At 42.4% G+C, this 24,813-nt stretch overlaps 2 protein-coding genes across 5 annotated transcripts in view; one reads left to right on the top strand and one right to left on the bottom strand.

Moving 5' to 3' along the window:
• Positions 1–14,598, top strand: part of tmod1 (tropomodulin 1) — a 20,821-nt gene extending 6,223 nt beyond the window's left edge. Inside the window, exons 3-11 of one of the 4 annotated variants that reach the window (XM_010891667.5) lie at positions 1,855–2,011; positions 4,694–4,810; positions 6,702–6,791; positions 7,514–7,644; positions 8,498–8,605; positions 8,761–8,904; positions 10,599–10,743; positions 11,693–11,813; positions 12,317–14,598. In XM_010891667.5, the coding sequence (XP_010889969.1) occupies positions 1,855–2,011; positions 4,694–4,810; positions 6,702–6,791; positions 7,514–7,644; positions 8,498–8,605; positions 8,761–8,904; positions 10,599–10,743; positions 11,693–11,813; positions 12,317–12,335 (1,032 nt within the window). In that variant the 3' untranslated portion in view covers positions 12,336–14,598. Of the gene's footprint in view, positions 1–1,854; positions 2,012–4,090; positions 4,555–4,693; positions 4,811–6,701; positions 6,792–7,513; positions 7,645–8,497; positions 8,606–8,760; positions 8,905–10,598; positions 10,744–11,692; positions 11,818–12,316 lie in introns of those variants that run through there. The other 3 variants (XM_010891668.5, XM_010891670.5, XM_010891669.5) reach the window with 3 other exon arrangements.
• On the bottom strand, positions 14,599–24,813 carry cplx2l (complexin 2, like). Its single transcript, XM_010891671.5, has 4 exons — positions 24,472–24,813; positions 23,465–23,584; positions 19,267–19,445; positions 14,599–15,860 (listed from the first exon to the last, which is right to left on the bottom strand). The coding sequence occupies exons 2-4, from the start codon at positions 23,493–23,495 to the stop codon at positions 15,666–15,668; spliced, it is 405 nt and encodes a 134-aa protein (XP_010889973.1). The 5' UTR covers positions 23,496–23,584; positions 24,472–24,813; the 3' UTR covers positions 14,599–15,665.

Below are 24,813 nucleotides of genomic sequence, written 5' to 3'. Positions count from 1 at the left end.
AAAAAACGGTTAATGTGTGGCCGTGTTCGGTGTGTGAGTACCCAAGCTTGAGTGACTGTGGCACATCGTCCTTTGGTCTGATTTAGGAACATTATTAACACATTTAAACTTGACATTTTTTTTTTTAAAGTAGTTTTTCATTACTTTAATGGAACATTTAAAAAACTTTAAATATGGTTTCATTTAACTACAGGTTCATCTCAACAGGTTAATTTTTTACTGTAATTCAAATCAAAATGTGACACCTTCATATATTCTAGATTCATTACACATAAAGTGAAAGATTTCAAGTATTTTTTCTTTTCAGTCTTGATGATCACGGCTTACAGCTCATTCGAATAAAAAATCTGCTATCTCAAACACTAGAATAAAACATTTACAATACAGAAATGTCAACCTGAGAAGAGCTCTAATCCGCTAATTAACTCAAAATACCTGTAAAGGTTTCCTAAGTATGTTAATTTATGCACACACTACTTGGTCGGGGCTCCTCTTGCACGAATTAATCAATTTGGCGTGGCATGGAGCAAACATTTTTTTCCACAATATTGAAATATTTTGAGATGCACCTGTACATTTTTGGTTACATTCTCTGAACATCATTCAAATTGTAAATGTTCTTGTAGTTCAAAGCATTTTAATATTCTTCTGTAGTTATTTCTGTACTTCAACACAACATTTCCTACAGGTTTAAATGATTAAACATTTCTCAAATAGTTGAAAATAAAAAATAGAAAATATGTTTGTGCATTGACATAGTAATTTGGAAGCCTAAGGCATTGATTCTTAATTAAATTAACTACCATGTGTTGTATGTTGTACTTTAAAAAATTACCTTAAATAACAAAGCAGTGTTATTTCAAGACTTAAAGCTATTTCAAAAAATACAACATATTGTAGCATTTTACCAGTCAGAAAAAATGGTGTCATTCTTACAACCAGTCAAAAACCAAAAACAACTTCCAAGAAATTCCAACCACTTTCAAGGAACCAAATGTGCTAGTTGGGATGGCTTCTAAATATGTGACTGAGGAGATGCAGAATGATCATCACATTTCAATGACAAGCCTTTTGTTGGTATACTCCACCAAGTATAATGTTATGTTCATAACTAAGTGAGAATGTAATATTACTTTTGAAACATCTACATGCTAGTCAGTAGTGATGGCCATTCGAGGCTTCATTCGTGTTATTTTAGCACAGGATATTATGCTGGCAGCACTCACATTTTCTTTATCACAATAAAAGCCATAATTGAAATGTATAAGGCAATATAGTTAACAATCTAGTCTGTGAAAAAGAACAGATAAAAATAACATTGGAACGAACATTAAACATAAAATGTACAGACTAGATTGTTAACTATATTACATTAAATATTTAAATGATGGTTTTTATTAAATCTCAGTTAGCACTGATAGCATAATATCCTGCTGCTATAAGAACGGTAATGAAGCCTTGAATTGCCATCACTACTAGTCAGAACAAAGAGTGTCTGACATTACTGACTGGCTATAGTTGATCACAAGCCATTTCAACTAATGATCAAATTCAAAATGTTTTAGTTTCTTATGTAGTTCTGACAGGCATGTGAATGTCACATGTCACTTCTGAGTTCTGTAACAACAAAACAATCTCTTCCAAATTTTTTTTTAACACTTTTTTTTGTCTGCTGGTAAGGGATTTTCCTTTTTTAGATTTATTTCATTATATTTATGCACCACCCTTAATGCTGTAGGACAATTTATGTTAATAAATAACCGTCTGAATCTTACTCTTATTTTGCTACGAATACTACATTGGTAATGCTAACTCAATGGAAATATCTGCCAATAAAAAATGTTTTTGGTTAAGAATGCCCTGTTGCCGGCCGGGATGAGACAAAAGGACCAGACCAAGAAGGCTCCAACCGGAACCTTCCAGAGGGAGAACCTGGTAGCCCATCTGGAAAAGCAAGCTAAGGAGCACCCTGACAAGGAGGACCTGGTGCCCTACACTGGAGAGAAGAGAGGTAGGACCCCTGGCCTTAGTGGAGTATATTACAACTATAGGTTTCACTGGAGAGAAGAGAAAGGACTTGAACATAAACACAGTCCAGGCAGAAGTCAGTCAAGAAAGTGATCTAAATTCTAACTCCATGCTTCTACATGAACAAGTATGGTAGGGGCTTAGTTCCATATTGGTCCATATGCAGTACTGCAATACATATACTGCAGTTGGAACTCTAATCTCCACTTAACGTGCTGTAGCACAAGGTGGAGCCATCCCCCCATAGTTTCCGTGTTATCTTGTCAGATTGAACATAAGAGACAGGGACTGGCTAGGCTGGGAAAGGTGGCCATAGGCCGAAATGGAATGTGGCCATGGACAGTCATACAAAAATTGCAAGTGACCTTATGAGATAAACATTTGACATTGGCTCTAGATTAGACAATTTTAAAGAACAATGCCTCTTTTAAGCTGTAATTTGCCTTGCTGTTCGATGGTTTCTCAACCTGAAAGAATTCCATAAGTCAAACATCAACCAACTTTTAGCTACCGCTAGTACAAAAACCAATGTAAGTGATCAGGGCATGATAGAATGTAAAATGATCTCAAAATCAGGTGAAACAATATCCATATCCGGTTTGATGTTACTTAAAGGTGATTCGTGTGTGTGTGTGTGTGTGTGAAGAACCCGGCTGGGCTCAGCTGTGCTGCCTCGTCTCCACCGGCTGCTACTTTGTCTTTGCTCCCGTCACATGCTCCTGCCCCCCACCCCCCAACCTCCCCTGCAGCCACGCAGCTCCCTCAGCCTGTCCCTGTGGCTGCCAAACAAACAGGTGGCAAAACCTAACAAACACCATCGTGAAGAGCATGTGTGGCAGTGACCATTTAGGAGAACCACAGTGGAACACGGCAAACATAGCTTGTCCGTCCAATTGTGCGTTGTCAGTTTTAGTGTCAGTGTAGCCGAAAGCGGATAAAAGGACTAGCTCGGCTAAGCGAATCACTTGTTTGTTTGTCTGTGTACCTGTCGAACTCACAAGGTCGAATTTGAGAGCGGGCGCCTGCTTTAATCGTGAGCCTTGAGGTGGTGCCCCCCAGCGCATTCAGAGTTGATTAACTGCCCCTCCCCTACGACTCGTGAGGTGCCTCTAAGTCATGAATTTTAGCGGCCTACTAAGATAACTTTAGCAAACGTTCAAAATGAAGCCCAGAATGGCTGTGTCCTGTTCATACTAAACCTAAACCTATAGGTTTCCCCTGACAACCCCACCCCCCCCATATAAGTCCAATATCTACCAGGACCTGGTGTGTACAACCTTGTGTCCAGAGATATCCAGCTTGGACTTCCCACCTATCTGAAGAGTTACTATCTCAGACCATCTTCGTTTTTTTTGCCTGGAGTTCTCCGTGTTTTGGTCTTCCTCGTGTGTGGATGTAAGTAGGAAGTTGTCAGCCCCGCCGCCAGCTGACTCAGCCAAGATCCACTCTAGTGTAGATGTAGCATGCTGAGCATCAACCTGTCTCTCTCTGTGTCCGCTGGCAATTAGTCCAGGCCCGGAATCCCGAATCTAGACCGCATGGTTACTAGGAATTTGGGAAGCCGGGTGATTTGTAGATTAGCAATTCACATGCAGTCAGAGCGCGATGTAGACGGTCGCGATCATTAGCAAGCACTGGGTCTAAGCCAAGCCTGGCGTGATTGGTGACCAGCCGCTGGGCTGAACATGGAGCTATATCCTGGCGCCCAGCAGTAAGCTTGAAGGTGGGATAAGGTGACTTTGGAACGGCTTTACCAAACGCACTTTCTCCACAGCCTGCAGGAACGGACCACCCAGGCCGCACTCGAGTCAAGGCCAACAGGAAGGATTGCACTGTAGATGATTTTGGACGTATGCCAATGTAGGAATAAAACCTTGGGGATATCAGATCTCTGATATAGTCTCAAGTTGTATTTCAATTCTACACCCTTGTCCCCGAGTGCTCCAAACTCCCGGCCAACTATTGCGCCAGTGTAGATCGCACATGTTTTTTTTAGGGAGTGTGCAAAACAAGAGCTCGTTTTGAAGGAAGGGTATATCATTGGACCACAGGAGTTGCCATTCACCGCGGCCTCTCTCCTCCTGGGGTTCATTAGCGTGGCTCTGTTCCGGTGTTCTGGGCCTGAGCTGCTTGACTCCGGTCGCTACGTGCCAGACGTGGCTGGGTGTAGCCTTGAAGGACTTCGCCCCATCTGCCCCAACCGGCTGGCTGGCTGGCTCTCTGAGTGACAATACGAGAAAGTCCCCGTGACATAATGAGATATCAAATGTCGGTTTCCATGACCAGTCAGTTCCAGACAAAATGGAAGTTGCCATCCGCACAGTGCGCAGTCATTTTCAATGTGTAATGGTGGCTGGAAAACGATAGGTGTATTATTTGTATTATTAAGAAGCAAGTGTAGTAGTGGTAAAGTGAGAGTGGGTTTAGTCGTGTTATTAATAATAGGAGTGATAGTACTAATCTCTTTCTCCTCTCAGTGCTGGCATTGTTTTAACAATGATTCATCTGTTTATCCTTTCATGTGCGGTAAGTTTTTTTACGATTTCGTTTTTCAAGTGGGTTTGAGTAAGAGCGGCACCAAAAGGGCGTGTTTCAGACAACTCGGGGGAAGTAAAATATAAAACAAACAAGCTTTAACAGGAATTCATCGTCCACTATGTTTCAGGGAAAATCTTCATACCCAAGAAGGTGGTGGACCCCATTATGGAAAATGTGACTCTGGAGCCCGAGCTCGAGGAAGCCCTGGCCAACGCCAGCGACGCAGAACTCTGCGACATTGCAGGTATGATGACGCCCCTTGCATGAACACGCAAGAATCACAAAGCTTAAACCGATTCCGTTTTTTAACACTTGTTATCACATCTCCGTTTCTATGCGGTTCTCAACATCCTTTCAACGCCTTAAGCCAATCCATTTTCAGTCGGTGCTAATAGCCCCTTTAGAACGGCCGCTGAAACCAAATCTACTCCCGTCAATAACCTCTTCATCCCTCTGGAACTCTGTTTCTTCTTTAGTGTTGAACCCTGCTTCTCCCTGTGCCCCCTGTCTTGCCATCCTCATCACCCTTTCCATAAGTGCCCCCCACTACAGTCGGGCATCACGGCTGCCCTGTCTCAGGGCCTCATGACAAGCAACCGTGGTATTTGCCAGCCCGCCCGCCCGCCCGCACGCACCAGCCTCGCCTAATCTTAACTGCATTTTCTCTCCTCGACTAAGTGTTAGTGTTACTTCAGTGACCCTGCGGTCAGTTTGCCTGCTCGTGCTTTGGACCCACTCAGGCATTTGCAATAGTTTGTAATTAATCCACCCTCCTCATGAATCATCAACTGACTCCTCACAGCCTGGCTAAAATAGATGGCATGCCCTGATGTTTATCCCAATGAAAACGAACCGTTCGCACACACTCTATCATACTGACAGATGAAAATAATAGCCTGGCTTTTTTTGACGTCGCTTTTTCCGCAATTTCATGTCACTTTTTGTTTTCGTTTTCCGTTTTCTCAAAGTCGTCTTCGGGGGGGTTCTAGCAAATGCATTTTGATCATACAGTAAACAAGATGAAACTGAAGTTTGAGGTAATCGAGTGGACGTATGGATTTGTTGAGCACGTTTCTTCAGTAATAGCTCAGTTAATAGACACTGTTCTGGCTATGGCAGCTGAGGATACACAAGCCAGATGGAATATCAGCTACAAAAATTAAGTTTGTTACTTGGACAAATGCATATATAGAAAACGAATAGAAAAACGACTTGCAAGTGCTAGCACTGACGCAGGTATTGTCCTTTTGGATGTCTTGCAATGACGCTTTTTTTATTGCCGTGTGTCAGTTGTTTTGGAAGCTCATGATTTGGCTTGGATGTTTGGGACTTTGAACTGGCCAGCTCTCAAGGTCCACTTGTGGGTATCCTGTTGGCTGTCTTGGGCAAGTAAACATCATCATGCTGAACTAGAGTGCGTTGGCACTAGCACCCATGCTGACGCCTGTACTGTATTTGTTCTCCAGTGTTCACGTTGTTTGACCCAATGTGTATATCCACCCTCTCTGTTTTTCTCTCACCCCCCCTCGCTCTTCCCTTCTCTCTTATCCTTCATCCCTTCACACCGTCCTTCATCCCTTGTCTCTGACTCACCTCTGACTCATCTCACCTCTCATTCATTCTCTCATCACTTCTCACCATCCCCCCTCTCTCTCTTTCTCATCTCTTCTCTCAATCCCTCATCCCCTTTCTCTCTCCCATCCCTTCTTTTCATTCCTCATCCATTCTCTCTCTCATCCCTTCTCTCCATTCCTTACTCCCCCCACCTCTCTCTCTTTCATCCCTTCTCTCCATTCCTCTTCCCTTTTCTCTCATCCCCTCCCTCTCGCATTCCCCTTCTCGCTCATCCCTACTCGCCATCCCTCGTCCCTTTCTCTCTCATTCCTTCTCCATCTCTTACCACTCTCTCTCTCCTCCCATCTCTCCATCCCTCATTCCATCTCTTTCTCACTCATTCTTTTTCACCCTGACCTTTCTCTCCCCCTCCTCTGTCTTCGTCCACCTTAATGTCTAATTTCATTTCTTAATATCTCTCACACACACCCTTCTCCCTCTCTATTTTTCTTTCCCGTTCTCTCTCTGTGTGTGCTTTTCCCCCCCCTGTATCTCTCCGACTATTCTCCTTTTTTCTCCAGCCATTCTGGGCATGCACACTCTGATGAGTAACCAACAGTACTATGAGGCCCTGGCCAGCAGCAATATTGTCAACAAACAAGGCCTTAATAGTAAGTGACTGGCTCAACCGTGTGCGTGTGTGTGTGTGTGCGTACGCACGTGCGTGTGCGTGCGTGTGTGTGTGTGTGGAGATTTGTCTCTTCCTCCTTATGTCCATGCCAAAGCTCTCTGGCATTGTTTTAACCATGATTCATCTGTTTATCCCTTCATGTATTAGGGTTTTGTTTTTCAAGTGGATTTGAGTAAGGGTGGCACCTAAGCCGACGTGTTTCAGACCATTCGGGGGAATTAAAAGAAACAATGGCCCGTTAACGGGAACCAGAAAGATAACGGGACAGAATGTTCCTTTTGCAACGGGAAACCCTTTTACAATCCCCAGTCGGGAAAATCTTGGGAACACTAATCACGTAATGCTGATTCAGCCAAACAAATTTGACTTAGTGAAGAGCTAACAAAGTGCTTTTTCGTCAGTGCCGCAAATATGAAATGACTTTACACAGCAAGAGTGCCTTAAGTGCCATTGTTATTAGGTGATATACGTGTTACTTGTATATTTGATCTGACCAGTGCTCAGTTGAACAGTATTATGTTACTAAAAGCTAGAGTATGTCTTCTCATTAGTACTCCGGCGTCAGCCAGTGCTATATGAACTGAATGTACCCCTCTAGTTGTTCTCACTATATGATATTGATATTATACTTTTCATGTCTTAATATAGGTGTTCTCTGTATGACCCTGTGTTATTGTATGTCGACTGTATGCTTTTCTATAGGTGTTATACAATGTACTCAGTATAAGCCGGTGCCCGATGAGCAGCCCAACTCAACCGACGTGGAGGAGACGCTGCAGAGAATGCAAAGGAATGATCCTGACCTCCTAGAGGTCAACCTGAACAACATCAAGGTGCCGCGTTACGTTGGTTTTCCCCCACGCGCCGTCAGTACCACAGACTGTCCGTCCGGATGACATAGCCCAGGGGACTGTCGATTTGTCCCCACATCCGTAACCCTAAATGAAAATGCAAACATTGCGAGGTCCCTCACCTTGCTAGACCTGACGTGAAAATGTGGAACATAGATTCCTGTCCTCACAAGGAAAATGTTTGCCTCAGGGACCCATAAGTCCACCATTGTGGATTTTCTGCGATATTGATATTTTTAGAACCAAATTTGTGGATTGTACGCAAATGCACAAAACATTTGCGTACAATGGTCACTCAACGCTTTTTAAATTAGTTCCAAAACCAACATGGCCACTTTTGCCTTATAAACATTAGTGCCAGTGTGGGCAGGCACAAAAATGCATCCGTCAAGGATATTAATATTGTAACAATGTGGTAAGCATGTCAAGACTCACCACAGGCAAGAACATTTATACTGAACCAATGGTGGTGGGAATTTGGCGCAGATGTTCAGGGAAATTAGTTTAGTGAACCCACAGAGCCAATTCTGAATGAACATTGGGAAAATGCAAGATTACACTGATTACAACATTTGACGCTATAGTCATAAACTGAATTGGCCGGGGGGGGGTGCTCTGTGTCATTTATGGAGGATTACAGGTTTACTGTTGCTTGGTTCATATCCTCTCATGTTGTCCTCCTACCATGTGTGCTCTGTTCTCAGACTGACTCTAATGGACCACGTGTCAAGTCCCGCAGTACTTCTGTGTGTTTTCGGTTATTCCTCAGTCTATCCAAACGCATTTGTGCTCAGTCCAATTTAAACAGCAGCGTGGGTCGCCTCCTGTTTTCCAGAACATTCCCGTGAAGACATTGAAGGCCTATGCTGACGCTCTGATCGAAAACACGGTAGTGGAACGCTTCAGCATCGTGGGAACCAGGAGTAATGACCCTGTAGCCTTTGTGAGTAATAATGGCAGGGGTAGCACTTATTAGTTAGGGCATGTTTAACGTTACACACACAAAGTAATATATGAGTCGCACGTACAGAATTAGATGTATATTTCCCGGTCTGTATTCCTTATAAGCTCCTGAAGCAATGTGCCTCTGTTCCTCAGGCCCTGGCAGAGATGTTGAAGGTGAACACCACGTTGAAGAGTTTAAACGTAGAGTCCAACTTCATCACAGGGACGGGCATCCTGGCTCTCATCGCCTCGCTGCAGTCTAACAGGACCTTGCAGGAACTTAAGATCGACAACCAGGTGCATACCGCACAACGCTGTTGTTCAGCTGGGAGATTGTTGGGTTTCTTTTTGCCTTTCCGCAGAACCATACTGGTCATGATTGCTATAGCGACACGTGTCACTTTGGACGTCACACTTGAGCCTATAGCCTTTATGATTTATTTAATTCATTACTCGATTATGTATTACAATATTTGTGTTAGTCCAAACCCCTGTGTCATCCTTTATCCGTCTGAATGAGCAAAGCTGGTCGAAATTACATCACCGCAACCGGTAAAAAAAGCGATATCCCCATCTGGTATGCTTCTAAGGTAATTCATTCAGACACACAACAACGGACAAGCCTTTGATCCAAGAGTGATAAAGCCTGGTATAATGTACCCCTAAATGGCATAGAGATTTAAGGCAAAGTATCACAACACATTTGTCAGATCTGTTTTTTCCCCAAAGTCGCAGAAGATCTGATGGAACAATCTGTCCATCTTGGCCTTCAAAGGAAAGTTGCGACAAATTCTGACACGCTTCGCCAGCTACCTAGTTATTTCTTACAACACTTTCTCACACGTGTCTTGTGAAATCAAGGACCGATCGCCACGCTGTGAAACTGTTGCGGAATGTACAGCACAGCTGAGTTATCTAGAAAGCTAATGCACTGACTCGAGCAGAATGAGCCATTTTTTGCTTCATTAAAACAAATTAATTATAGTAATAGATGTTACTACAGTGGCTAGATAATTAAACATAGCATTTAATGCTGTAGGCACTTCGCTGATTAGCTTATTTTTTTTCTATTTTGAAGTGGATGGCTGAGGTTTGGACGTTATGGACAAGGGTTGGGTTTACATTATCAAGCCTTATAAATGCTGCTCGAAATAAATGACACAGTAAATTCTCTCACATAGACTGATAGCGGTTAATGCTAATAAGGCTAACTGAATGGTTGCCGTGTCAGGCAAGTTATATGCACTCCGTTAATGTTGGGTGGACACATAGGAGTCAGAATACGGATGGCAGAACGCAGTTGGTGCTGAGGAATAATGATATCACAAGTCCCCGTCTTGGGCACCTTTCCCCGTCTTCAGCACAATCTGTCTTCTCTCGGCTACCTAGAAAGTGAGAATGTGAAAGTACCCCGTAGAGAGAGTGACTTTCTGAGGCAAGGAGACTCCTTTCTGTCCTGCGCCTTGCGTATTCTTCCTTTTCTTTTGCAACCCAATTAAACAGATGAAGCAACCTGATTTAAACCTGCTTTGCTCTTGCTGGGCTAAATCATGCCAATTGATATTGTTTACCCGAACAAGGCTTTATGTCTTCAAGTCACAATGTATATTTAAACACCGCTATCAACATCGTCTTTATTTGTTCGACCTGCCGAATCGTTGAGTGACTTGCCCTGCAGGTTTAAATTATTCTATTGTAAGTTCAGAATCTGTACAATTTTAACCAGTTCTTTAAAACAAGGCTCATGAAAGGCTCATGAAACAGTGTTGAAAATAATTGTTGATGTGACTGTCTTGTTGTAAATTGGTTTGTAAGGGTGTCATTTCAACCAATTCCACCTACAATGGGATTCCCCTCTCTCCTATTTTCTTCCATTACTTAAGTCTCAATTGCAGGCCTGCTCAAACAAACAACCAAAATAATGTGGAAGAAAAACAATTACTTTTGATCCCAGATCTCACCATGCTTTTCCGCCACCTGTTTTCCTCCAGAGCCAGCCCCTAGGTAACAAGGTGGAGATGGAGATAGCCAACATGCTGGAGAAGAACACCACTTTGTTGAAGTTTGGCTACCATTTCACTCAGCAGGGTCCCAGGCTGAGGGGCTCCAATGCAATGATGAACAACAATGACCTGGGTGAGAGAGTGCTTCTGTTAGCTTAGCGCTTATGCTAGCGTAGGACTAATTTAAAATACCTGGCTGAGGTGGACGTTCAGCTTAGCGTAGTGCTAATGCTAAATACCTGGCTGAGATTGAGGTCTTTCATGTCCGTTAATTAATAACTCAGTCACAGAGATTGAAATCTCACTTTCATAGTCACTGTCCCTCAGTCATACTCCCTATCTTACGTGAATCCACTCTTTCCCACTAAATGACCAACATAATTACTAAATTCTTCCCAAAACAAAATATAACTAATGAAACTGTCTGAAGGAGCTGTAGAGGGGGATGTCTCAAATGTTACTTTAAACCCAGTAGCAGCCTATTACGTATCTTTATGCACCATCAACGTGACATAAATGTTTTACCATAACTAAAAAGGGTCAGGAGCAGGGCCAGTCGTAAACACTCGGTTGGCTGTTTGGATCCCTTACTGGAAGGTGACATCACTAGAGCTGACCCCAGATCTGTATCGGGATGCTCAAAGACTCCTGTGATCCTTCAAAGCAGCTGAGTCCCAACCCGGGACATGGGCTGTGTCCCAAATGGGGCCCTATTCCCTCAACATTGCACCACCAATCACTAGGACCCAAAGAGCTGTGGTTATAATTAGTGCTTCATAAAGAAAAGGATTCCATTTGGGAGACAGAGACTAAACGGTCTATTCAGGGACTTCTTTTGGTTCCGGAACATAATATTAAAGACATGTCGAGGCTTGTACATACTGGGAAAGAAATAGTCCTTTACCAGGTCAGTATGCTATTGTTTTGTATGTGTCACTGTGGGGTTTTATTACAGTGGCATTCTTCTTGAGCATTCTTCTTTAATCTAATTTGTGAATGTTACAAACACGATGTGTACTGTATGTCAGATTAGTCTGTGTGTGTGTGTGTGTGTTTATGTGTATCCCACTGTTGTGTTACAGCTCGGGTAGTCCGATCCGATCATCACTCGGACGGTTCCTTTACCCTCACTCTCTCCGTGCCAGAACTGGAGAGGGCATTCGGTAAAAAGTTCAAGCCCAAACTCACCAAGCCCAAGACGAAGAAAGTAAAGGCAGCCATTAATACTCTGTTGTCGTACTTCTTCAACACCCTTCAGCTTTCTCTGAGTTCTACCCACGGCTCTCTGCGTAGTGCCTTCCATCCACTGGCCACTTCTCTCCTCCTCTCTCCACTTCCCAGCAGTAGTAGCAGGTCTCTTCAGCAACTCCTGAGGTCTTAAGTGGGTCTTCCCTGTAGGCAACTGCTTGCGTAAGGCTTTTTACAGTCACAGCAAGACAAGAGAAGATAGTGTTTCTTCAACCTTGTACTTTCTTAAAAACTGCACTCTTTTGAACCGACGGAACAGGGTTTTTTTTCTGCTTTCTTTACCTGTTCCGTGAGCTTTCAGACTTTCCAGCTTGTGTTTTTTCCCTACGTCAAACTCTTCCTACACTGCCATTATTTAGCGTTGAATGTTTTGTGTGCGTTCAACCACAAGTAACACCTGACAGTTGTTTGATTGGTCGTCTGTTCTGGTTGGTCAATTGTCTTTCCTCCGCCCACAGTAAGGAAGAGAAGGCTTGAAGGAGGACCCATCTTCCCCAAGTGTCGGACAGACGTGTAGCGTTCCCCATGACAGGAGGCGGACCGTGTTCCGGCTCCGCCCAGCATCCCCTTCAGCCAGAGGCCCCTCCCACCCGTATCATCCCCCTGTCTCCTTGACCCCCCTCTGCCATGACAAAAAAACGGTTTCATTCAGGGCCTTTTGGCAAATCTTGTTCCTACTGTGGCATGGAGTTGATTTACTATTGTAAATGTGTTTTCTTTTTTTTCCCCTCTTCATAGTCTACAGATACAGGTTCAGATATCGTCAGTAATAAGATTTGGCAATTGTGACATTGAGAAGCCCAACTATACAGAACGTATTTATTTTGTTTGTTTGTTTGTTTACTGGAGATTAATTGTTGTGGTGGAAAAATGAAACGGCGTTACAACCATGTTGTACTGTACCACCTGCCTTGTGTTGGTTTAGACAATACCACAATATGTATTTCAGCATTTCCCAACCACTTCACAGAATGTTTGAGTGTGAGGTTCATATAAGTTGTTAGTCTGCAGCTTGCACTGTCTGTAAGCAGAGGTACATGACAGCAAATAGAAGCTGTGTTCACAGGAAATGGGGCAGGATGCTATAATGGTGAAGGTTGATATGGTTTGGGTTGTAAGTTGTTTTTTTGTCAATACTCATGAAGTGCCGTCATAGTTATGACCAGTGATGTCATATGACTACTTTAATTACGCAGTGAAAACTGGGCATGAAACAGTTTTCCCCCTTTTTTTCCCAGAATACCTGACGGTGTGGACAATTAAGAATTCATTTGTTTACCTGTGATGCTCACGAGGGGCATTTGATAGTTAAGCAGTTAGAGCATTGGCCAGTAACTAAAAGGTTGGTGGATTGAATCCCGAAACCGGCAAGGGGAAAATGATCTTGCTCTGTCCTTGAGCGTGGCACTCAACACTAATTGCTCCCAGAATTGGCTGTAAATGACTGTGTTCTCAGTCCACTTCTCGTCAACAAAAAAATGAAAATCAGAAAACCTCAAGCAAATGTGAAATTATGTTTCATACCCGTTGGAACATCTATTAAAATCTTCCATTACGAACAGTTCAAATGTTATTAGTTGGACAATTGTAGTGTAAAACCAATCTGTTCTCACCTTAGCCTGGCTGCTGTTCTCTGTGTACTGTATTTGCTTGTTTATTAAGGATGTTTTTGATTGGCAGTTCCCATTATTGTTTTTCTTTTGTTGGTTTATGGATAAATCAGGTTTGAACTTATTACTCCATGTGGTGTTTTTTTTTTTTTTTGACACTTCTAAGTCAATGAAACAAACTGTACATAACACTGTCCTCTAGTGGAAGGTTGAGAAAACTGCAGAATTTCAGTCAGCCAAAGTCCCACTTAAACATGTTCTATGTTCTATGTTCAGGACCCACCAAGCACTGCTCCCTACCTAAGAAGCTTTGGTCCATTTGGTTTGGTGACTGTCTAGGTGTTGCCTGTTTGAACATCCAAATATTTGGCAACTCTGAAAGTTGGGCCCTCCATCCATTGTAATGTAGATATTTAAATCTGTCGTTATTACCTTGAACAAAGCAGTTAAACCTAATTGCTCCTGGGTGTTAATGAGAGCGCGTTCTCAGTCATACGTACCTGTGGTGGCCCAGACGAGTCCAGTGGTCTAAGTTGCTGTCTCCCGTGCACATGTACAGCTTCAGGATGGGTTCCCAATCTGTCCCGCTGCTGTGTCGGCAGAAACTCTTCTCTATCTGTCCCCACTTTCCTGTCCAACAAAGCATTTAAAACATTATGTATAAAAAATAAATATAACTGTACGGCATACAACATATCCTTCTAAATAATTGTTAAATACCTGTCCAGTGTCTTGTTTTTCATATGAAATATTATTGCAATACAAGTTTAATCGATTTATTTTTGTTGAAATGTTTTGGGCAGTCTTCAACAACAAATATGTATTGATGTGTGCAGGTCATTATAAACATTCATGAGTAGACCACTGATTGGCCAATTCATCCTCTGGAGATTTACATCAAGTTTCTTATAGTAAAACACAGTATGAGGTACAGGTTTGAGGTGTTTTTTTAAGTGTTTTATTTTTTCATATGCATGCTTTGGCCACAGTTAAAAGTCTTCAAAAAATGTACGATGAGCAAACAGAATATGAACTGTTTAAAGTGAGATTTCACTGGACAGTTATTCTTTTAAATGTCATTGGAAAACACAACATACCTCATCCGCGTCATTAAAAAAGCAACAACTTGGTGTCTGTGAACCAGTTTTATTAATTCCCAAGCAGAACATACAAGATGGTCTTTTATTGCTGACAGCATTCCATTCTGATTATCAACATAAACATTCTTACAACTATCCCACAACCAAGTACACCAGAACCATATCGCATCGTCACCCTCTTCGTTCTACAGCAGTAGTTAACTACTGACTTTGACCCACATTCTCGCAGTCCGGTGGGAAAACCACAGATTTCCCTTTTCATTCAGATGTTGGAAACGCTAGCCCTCCATTTGATGTTTTTTTTTTGTGTGTAATAGCTTTAGAAATCATGATCAAATCACTCTTTATACATATTTTTAAATGGCAAATTTTGATAGCGTTGTTGAATTCCGCTTTAATGTCGAAGCATAAGTGGTTCTGCCACACCAACACAACCCCCGCCCCCCCCCTCCTCCAAAACCTGTAAATGAAATTCCTGAATGCATACACGTTATCACCATTATTATTTTATCATACTTTATGATAGTATAACCACATTCAAAATCAGAATTATTGCCATATATTTTTGCGTGACTAAGGAAAAAAAAGGGATATTGTACATATTCACAAATTGACTTGACAAATGGCATGCAAAGACAACAAGGTACAGAGAATTGGAATACAAAATGTAATTCAGACCTACGTCGTGACAGTGTGGAGTGAATGGCGACACATGACACAGTAAGTGAACATGTACGTACGAACGCGTGTGCAAAATTCTTCACATAAACCACGTAGACAAAACCAAACTCAGCCTAACGTTATGATACGATCCTTCAAATATTCTTTAAAGATAAAATATGGCTTATAGAGTTATTCTCGGCTATATCGTTTTTTTTTTTCCCGACAGACAAACACAGTATGATTATTTTAAATGTCTCGTTTTTCCAAACAACCTCAGACTGTTTACAAAATAAACAGGTGAGGCGTGGAATATTTTTTTCTTTTAAAGTTTTGGTGCTAACTCTCTGCTGCAGGGGCGCAGGAAAGTAATCTAAAACTCTCACCTAGAAGAACACGGTAACAATCTAATGCCACTCAACAAAATTGTCGCTCGGCTACTTCTTCAGCATGTCTTGAAGTGGACCGGGGAGGTATTTCATGACTGTGTCCATGATGCTCTCCTCTTCCTCGTCGTCGTCTCCACAGCCCTTGGGTACGGACGACTTAGGACGGGTCAGACTGCCCTCCGAGGCCTGCTCCATAGCGGCCTGTGCCTCTGCCTCCGCCTCCTCCCTCTTCTTAATTCCATACTGGAAAAATTATGCAACATTTATAGTAACTGTATATATACTGTACCTGTCAAAAGTACTGTTTATATACACACACATACATTACATGGTGTCATAATAATGTTAGAATGGATTCCTTCAAAATGAGCTTAATGGACAATATGAAAGTAAAAAAAATATTCTAATGCTGTAGTATTGCTGTGGGGTCTGTGACCTTGTGGCTGGTCCCATGTGAGCTTGTAATTCAATCGTAGTCACTGACAGGAACGGACCTGGGGTTTAGATCAAAATGGCATTATTTGTGCCTTTACTGAGCTATAGGAGCAAGCACGTCGTGTTACATTGTGCAATAACGACCAAAATCACAAGATGTACATTCACTCAAAGACGCGGTCTGCATCTTTACCGCACAGTTTGCGTGGGCACAGTCTGCGTTAACTGCGTAACAGATTTTTGAAGTGCATTTCGTCACAAGATCGGGGATCGTCGTAGTACGCAAAAGCTTACAGACTTGAGGGGCAGTATTGAGGAGGTTCTCAACGGAAGCCCTGCTCCTGTGTCTTCATAACATCGTTTCTGGTATTTATGATCTTGGAAGCATTTAACGTGATGCTAATTTTACTCTATTTGCTATTTCGCATTTATTTCTACTTTTGCTTATCGCATTTACACCTCTGTCCAGTTTTGAAGAGTATATGTTAAAGAAAATGAGATGATACAACTATATCTTTCATTGCCGTTATGACTATAAAAACATGCTAGAATTTTATTTTTAGACTTAATCGTGCACGCTTTTAATGGAACTACTATATTAGTGCAGGCTTTCACTTCAGCCTTACACAGCTAATTAGGCATTTGTTAATTAATTGATTAAGATGTATTACCGCAGTGGGATATATATTACAGTAAACTGAGACAGGATTCAGATCCCAATTAAACTTGGAAATGCGATGTCACCCACTTTGGAGTAAGAGAGCAGGTGTGGGTGGGTGTATGGGCATTGATATACTAGTCAGAGTTTGACATGCCCTCAAGTAACCCACGGTAAATCGGGGAAGGTGAGGGTCCTTTGCTAGTGCTCAATTAGAAAATGTTATACTCTGGGCTAGGGTTGGGGTTAAGTTTAGGCATTAAGGGTACATTTTGTGGTTAGGTTTGGATTTGATGTTTATGGGAGTTAAGGGAAAACAGGATTTCCAACTGGAATTCATTTTGGTTCCCAAAAGATCCTTGCAAGTATAATATGATGTATATTTGTGTGTGTGTGTGTGTGTGTTTGTGGGTGTGAGAGGGAATGAATATACAAATCTGTGCTTATTCCTAGATTTCTCTCAGATCCGACACCCAACTCTGCTTTCTCTGACATATTGCGCACAGCCGTTACTAGCCTCTCAGTGCTTTTGGGTTTATTTTTAGGATCTGACTGAAAGAGATTCTTTTTTTCTTCCTTCCAAAAAAAAAGAGCTTTTAGTACTATGTTCCTCTGCCTCTCCCAGTCTCTAGTAAACGTGTCTTCTTTTGGCTTTTACTAGGGCAGTGCTAGCAAACTGACATCAACCTTGATATTGTTCTCCATAGAGGATGAAGGAAGGGTGGGAGAAGGTGAAGGACTGAGAAGAGAGTCGGAGGCTGAGGGTGTCCTCGGCTTCCACTATTGTTCTACACAGTTTCCTTTCCCTAGCTGTTTCATACCTCCACTGTGGAAGTTTGCTGTCACATAGCAATCTCTGCAAGCAACAATGCAGCATCATACAGAGTCTCTCAAAAGGATTCACCCCTCTTGCATTTTTCCCACGTTTTATTGTGTTACAACATGAAATCAATATGGATTCAATTAGGAGTTTTTGCCAATACATAATGTCATAGTGGAAAACAAAGTCTGCTAACCTTTCTAAATGAATTAGAAATATAAAGAATACAATTATTGTTTGCATAGGTATTCATTCTCTTCGCTATGACACACCTAAATGAGCTTTGGTGAAACCAACTTTCACTTTAGTCATTTAATTACCTGTGTGCATTCAAGGTATTTCACATGATTTCAGGTTAAATAAATCTGTCTCTGGAAGGTGCCAGAGTTGGTTAGTAAAATTCATGACCAAAACTACACTTTGTAAGGAATATTCAAAGCAGAACCAGAAAATAAGGTTGTTCAAAAGCACCAATCAGGGGCAGGATATAAGAACCTTTCCAAGTCCTTGAAATTCACCAGAGCAGAGTAAGGTCCATTATTAAGAAATGGAGAGAATATGGCACAACTGTGAATCTGTCTAGAACAAGCAAGCGCAATGTTGATGATGCAACCCTAACAATGCACATCAGCCTGAGAACACCCTCCCTACCATGAAGCATGGTGGTGGCAGCATCATGCTATGGGGATGCTTCTCTGCATCAGGGCCTGGAGACCTTTTGAAGATAAAGGGCAAAATTGAGGCAGCAAAGTACAGAGAAATCCTGTATGAAAACCTGCTGAAGTCTGCAAGCGAAGAAGATTCTTATTCCAGTAATACCATAAACATACCAAAACCACATCAGTGGATTAAAAACAAAAACATCAATGTCCTGGAGTGGCCTGGTCAAAGCCATGACCTCAATCAAATTAAGAATGTGTGGAAAGAGTTGAATATTTCTGTTCACCAAAGGTCCCCATTCAACTTCATGGAGCTTGAGCCATTATGCAAAGAAGAATGGGCAAAAATTGTTGTGTCCATATGTGCAAAGTTTCTAGAGACTTATTTAAATAAACTCATGGCTTGTAATTGCTGCCAAAGTTGCCTCTACCAAATATTGACTAAAGGGGGTGAAGTTGTTTTCTGTTTTGTATTTGTAATATTTTTATTTGCTTTGATACAACTTACGATGTGTAGATTGTGGCAAAAACTCCTAATTAAATCTATTTTTATGTCATGTAACAGAATATGAACTTTTAAAATTCTATTTTTTTGGGGGGGCTATTTTACAATAGTTTCCCTTTTCATTCCATTAAAACTGAGCTTGAATTTTATGCTAAGCACCTCAAGCTAGCCGCACCAGGTATTAAAAGCTTTGCTGGCTAGATAACAATCGGCGCTCCACTTTTAAAACCTGGGGGCTGATGTCATGAAAAGGTAAATAGTTCTAATGAAAGGCAGCCAGAAAAGAAGGTATTTCAAGTACTACTCCTCCAATATCCTGCTTATTACTGACCCAGGAGCTGGCAGTGTGAACCCTGCTCTCACTGTGGCTTGTGACCGTGTGGGCTATCTAATGTGTCCTATCAGACCAACCTAGTCAGTCCAACTAGTTGCTGGTCGGGCCACCAATTAATTCAATCAAATGTGTAGTTGTTTTTCAGCTTCAAATCTGACCCATTGCCTATTAAGCAGAAACTTTATATCTTCCCCAAAATACATACTGAAAATTAGAAAAATAACACGTTTTTCATTACCTTATCTCTGATGCCTTGTCGCATTGTTTCCCTCTCGGCCTCCATCTTTGCATATTTGTCTTTCCTTTCCTCCTCCTGCTGCCTCAGAGCCTCTTGTCTCTCGGCCTCTTTCTTTTCCGCGTCGGGGTCGGGCTCCTCTTTGTCTCCTCCCATCATCTTCCCTACGTCCGGTGGGCCTCCTGGGTGATACACACACGGCTGTCAGTCTGGCCTGCTCGGTTACATTTAAACTGTCGTACTGTGTCCCCGACAGTGAGAATTTAAAAGCTTTAGAATCAGTCGGAGACGCCGGTACCCCGAGGGCGGCTTCTTGTTCACCTATAGCGACGTACAATCGGTGATCAGTGATCGCCTTTATGGCCTAATTAGCCTACACTGCAACATACCCAGAGGTTAACTGTAAGTGTGGCTAGTTGAAGACAACATGCGAGGAGAGGATACACGAAATCTGCACAAAGTTGACATACATGTATTTACAATGGGTGGTGAGCAAAAAAGATAATCGAAGCAGTGAATAGCCTATATGCATTTACAGTTGACGTACATTGCTATCTTTATGAGGTGGGTTGATGTGGTGAGAATGGTTTTATTACTCTGTGGTCACTAGCGTTTTCTTTCTAGATTACTGAAACAAAGGCATGGCCCAAGGACTTAAAGAGGTCAGGTTAATCAGCGCAGTGTATGTAGCACGATGAACTATCCTTTATTTCCCTGTGTACGCCCATTTGTAACGCGAGACTCGTCAGTCGAGTCACACGTTCCAATGCAGAGAAATGCTGAATGTCGGGAAAAATGTTATGTCACTGTCGCCAGCGTTCTGCCAAATTAGCAGAACTGTGTCGGTCTGAGGTATGGCCTGACTGTGCCGCACGACTGCGTGCTCGTTCGTGCGTTGGTTTGGGAGGGTGGTGGGGGGTTGAGAGAACGGTGGAAGGAGGGGGGTTCCAGGAGTATGCTGTGCCCCTGAAGCGAGTTCTTGTCCGTTTTTTCCAGCATATTTTTTCTGTTCAATCAGCATTAAAACGGACTGCAACCAAACAGATTGAGATAGACGGAAAGCGTTGACGCCTGCTGGTCAGTCTTGGCTCATAGGGTCTTATAAGTCATGTAGCTTTTAATCCTCACTGACCACTATTCACCTGGAGCATACTAAGTAGAGACTTCAGTCCGGTTTAGTAATAACAGTAAAAAAGAAAAGAAAAAAGGCTGTGTCTCTTCTTTATATCCGTCTCTCTGTCACTCTGTCTCTAATTCTCTCTATCTTTATTTGTCTCTGTCTCTCTATCTCTGTATTTTTCCCTCTGATTCTATCTATGTATCTCTCTACCTCTGTCTCTGCCTATGAATGTGAGTTGATACAGGCAGTTTTGTTATAAATAGGCAGAGCTGAATCCTGACGGCGTGTTCAGATGTTGATTGCAGCGTGTGTTTTCTGTTTCACTGCACGTCTCCGAGGGGAATGTGCTTTGGAGAGGAAGAAGTGTTTTATGTCTTCGTCAGGCACATTACATTAAGGATTAAAGAGGCCCTTTTTATCCAACTGTGTAATTGTTCTCCATCCCATAACACGTCTCGCCCTCCGTCCTCCCGACCACTCAACCCTCAGCGTTTGCACCATCTCTGCTCTCGTGACATTGGTGTGGTAGAACTCATTATTTATAGATTCTGGGCTATGCCCTGGATATGCTCAAGGTCACGCACTCCCTGAGGAGAATGAATTGGATTAGCTATGCAGTACAGAGGGAGGGGAACTGGGAGACAGGAAGCCGAGTTCACCCTCCCTGGTACAATATAATCTAACTTGAAAAAAATAATAAGATTACCTTTTTATATAGTGAATTTCCATGTTATAGAAACCCCTGGAAATGCCTTTGTGCTATTTTCTGTTTTGGGAGTCGAAATTGGCTCTGGTAGTTTAGTTGCCAGAGGCAGTAAAGTTACTCTTCACATGGAGAATAGATTCGCTGCAGGCTTATAGCTGTTCTTATTTTTGGGGGGGTGTTAGAGAGATAGCAAGGGCTCCCCCAGGCCCACTGGAGGGCTAGGTGTATTGAAGCCATCACCATTATTCTGTATCTTACATCTCTCAGCTCTTGTCCCCTCGGATCAGCAGAAGCCAGTGGGAAACGAGCTATGGGAAGGACAAGGTTGTTCTCAGGCTCAGCTGTAATTTTTCACAATCATTTCTTCCCCCCTTTTTGAAATCCTGGAAGCACTGGGGCTGTAGTTAGACTGGTCCTGCCAGAGTGTAGATCCACCTCTAGTTCACCTTGAGCCGCTGTCTCTGTCACGACTGGGCCTGAGGTTTGTGCCAAGTGGGTTCTGAGAAGCCACTAGGAAAAGACTAAATCAAAAGAGCTTCCTAGATTCCATTGCTTGCTACATAAGCAAAATATTTTGCTCTAATATGTCTCTACACAACTCTAACTCATTGTTTAATCATTGATGGCCTGTATTTACAAAATGTCTCTGTAAGAGCAATGGTCAGCTTATCCATTATGATTTAAAATCAATGTGCCCTTTAACTCTAAGACATGTCTTGCATACAAGACCAGGTAATCTGAAAAAGCAGGTAGAAAACACGAGTTACACTAAAATATGTGTGAGTCACGCAACATCACAGCATCTGGCATCTGTAGAGAAATCTGAAACTAAAGAGGCTAATCTTCTGCACTTCCTTGAATTCCTCCCCGCCTTCCCTTTATACTCCTGCGCTCCAATCAAAAAAAGATGACGTCACCTAACCGTACCAATGAAAGCGGTTATGTGGCCTACATCCGATTCTCCACCCTTCTCACACCTTTTTATGGAAACTCCCTCTGGCCGAAGTGAAGTCCAGCCATCCAATGTTTTTATATAATGGGTAAGGGTTGGTAGACTGGGGGTGCATTTGAAATGGTAATCTATTCCCTCGGGGCCCTTGTCTGAAGTGGTGCAGTGGAGATTTAGGGACCATTTGAAAGACATAAACACTGGGGGATGGAGCAGTCTGTCAGTCTGGTGAATTTTGACAGGCCTGTCAGTAGATGCCTGGGGATAGATCTTTCAGGGTGATGTAGATATTCCTGTCAGGTTCCACAAGGACATCATATTGACAAGTGGAAGACTGCAGGTAAATGTAAATCAGAGATTTATGATTTTTTGAAAGAGAAGAAAGTAGTTGTGGATTACCAGCTCAATATTATTGACTCTTCATTCACTGATGTCATTTTTGAGAGCGTTAAGTGTGTCTTTTGGGCTCTACTTTCATTGCTGTTCCTGTGTATTCAAGCTCTGTGGTGCAAGTGGACTGAAATAGACAAATAAACTGTCTAGGTCAACAGAATAATATAGCCTAGTTGTTCACTGACAACTGTTGGCTGACAAACAACATTCTGTTTGACATTAAAAAATATACGGTAAGAAGAAACAATTTACTATTTTCATCTTAGCAGTGGTATATTTTACTGATAAGGCACAGAGTGTGTGGTATTCCGCCAATATTCCACTTCTATGGACTATTCTTATGCATGGTGAAAAGCAGCGTGCCAGGATGCAGCCCTTAAACAGCCACCCACACCCACACACAGTTCAGCTTTGTGACATACCACAGCTTTTAGCAGCCGATCCGCATCCAGGACCCAAACTGGCCAGTTACAATAGCGCAGAAAATCTCTGTGCGTATACAATCGAAGAGTTCTGCTTTGGTGCATAAAAAAATGTGATGCCACTGTTTGTTTAAGGATTCTCATCATGGAGTGAGCACGCAGCTATGCAGAAGTTGGTGGCTGGTCCCACATTTCAATGACAAATTTACCTCAGCCACAACTCCCAGCGTCCCCCTCCCCCCCCTGTTTTTTCTGGTTACTAAGCCATCAGCAGAAGTGGACCCCAAACAGTGCAGAGAGGACACAAATAGGCTGAAACAGTAGGATATTATATAGGATATTTGTGTAGACTGCTGGTTTACCTATGAACTATTTCCATTGAATTTACAAGGTTTGACCTTAACATCTCTGATAAACTCTGGATCAGGTTTTTTTTTCATACCCATCTGTCTGTCTAAAATGTACATACCTGTATGTTTGCTCGGTTATTTTGAAAAACAAAATATATATAATTGAAAGAAGGTCAAACAACGTGCTCTCCCATTCAATGTAGATTGCATTGACCCTGAGGTTCCCACACTGGGTATGCTGCAACACATTAATCAACTTACCTCCCATAGCTGCCTTCATTACAAAATTCATGATGCTGCTTCAAGTCTTGCTTCCCCTCAGATTCAGAGTATCACTTCAGTTAGGACAGATGCAGCACAGGTGCCAGGAGAAAAGAAACCCTGGAAATGAATACAGTCGGTATAATGGTTATATTGGCCCTGTGGTTCACTTTCTCTGTCAGTGACTGAGTGGTTCTCCTCCCTTTTTATAGTTTAAATATTGAATAGGGGTTGTGCTTTATGTGGTTGACTACACTTCAGGGGTAGTAGTCTTGGTAACCTCGCATTTATAGCCTTCTATATCTTATAAATGTATGCAGGCGTATGGATTTCACTGAGAGCCTTGTGAAGGACACAAAAAGGTCAATGTGAAGCATTGGGAATATTTTGTAAGAAGGCTGCAGTTGACGACACACGTGTGCAAATTATAGGCAGCTCAGCGTTAGTAGCCTACCCTGCGATAGTGTAGCCTAGTAGCCCCCGGTGCACGGGGCCAAGTAGCTTGTCTACTACTATACTTGAAATAAGAAGACGCATCCTCATATGCAAGCACAGACTACCAGGCACCGTCCCAATGACGATGACAGCATTCATTTGCTAAATGAAAAATACTCGATTTAATATGACATTCGGAAATTAATAAAAAGGCTAATCCTTTAATAAGTCCTCGAACCCAATTCGCGTTCATCATCAAACTTTAAATTATTCAGATTCAATCATATGGTTTAGATACCCAAAATGCCCGGTGAGTTCTAGCTTACGACGTCCCAGGTAGGCTAATCATAATCCCAATCGTGGCTAATTTGAAATAAAAATCTTTCCCGTTGAAATAAAACATATTTCCCGTTATTCCCCACACATAACCTCTTCTGAACCCACACACAACGGCAAAAATCACTTCCTTTCTCGAGCGCGGAGCGATTTCAGCACCATTTTTAGGGGGACAGCTCCCAATTCGTCCCACATCAAAATCTCTCTTTTCTTGGAGAGTCGGTCCATGCAATTACCTTTCCGAGCGCCTTGGATCTCTCAAAAGAACAACGTTATCCTGGCAATATATGGAAGTTGTCTCGAAACAAAGAGGGTGTGGAGATCCTTAGATGCTCACTTCGAGCATCCCTGCTGTATTTCCACCTTCTTCCTGGCTCCTGCGAAACGACTGCACGCGCGTCAGAGGAGGGAACTGCAGTTGCTGTCTGATGATGAGGAGACGAGAGTAATCACATGGAGTTCTACCAACATTCTTCCAAGCGTCCCACGCCTTCACCGACAAAAAACAACTGCAAATGTGCCTGCCTTGCAACGACTGCTGCCCCTACTACTCAATATTAGGTTAGGTTACAATGTTT

This window comes from Esox lucius, chromosome 25, assembly GCF_011004845.1.
Source record: "Esox lucius isolate fEsoLuc1 chromosome 25, fEsoLuc1.pri, whole genome shotgun sequence".
Lineage (NCBI taxonomy): Eukaryota > Metazoa > Chordata > Actinopteri > Esociformes > Esocidae > Esox > Esox lucius.
Note: the sequence above shows the minus strand (reverse complement) of the source record. Positions and strands in the feature narration are given on the sequence as shown.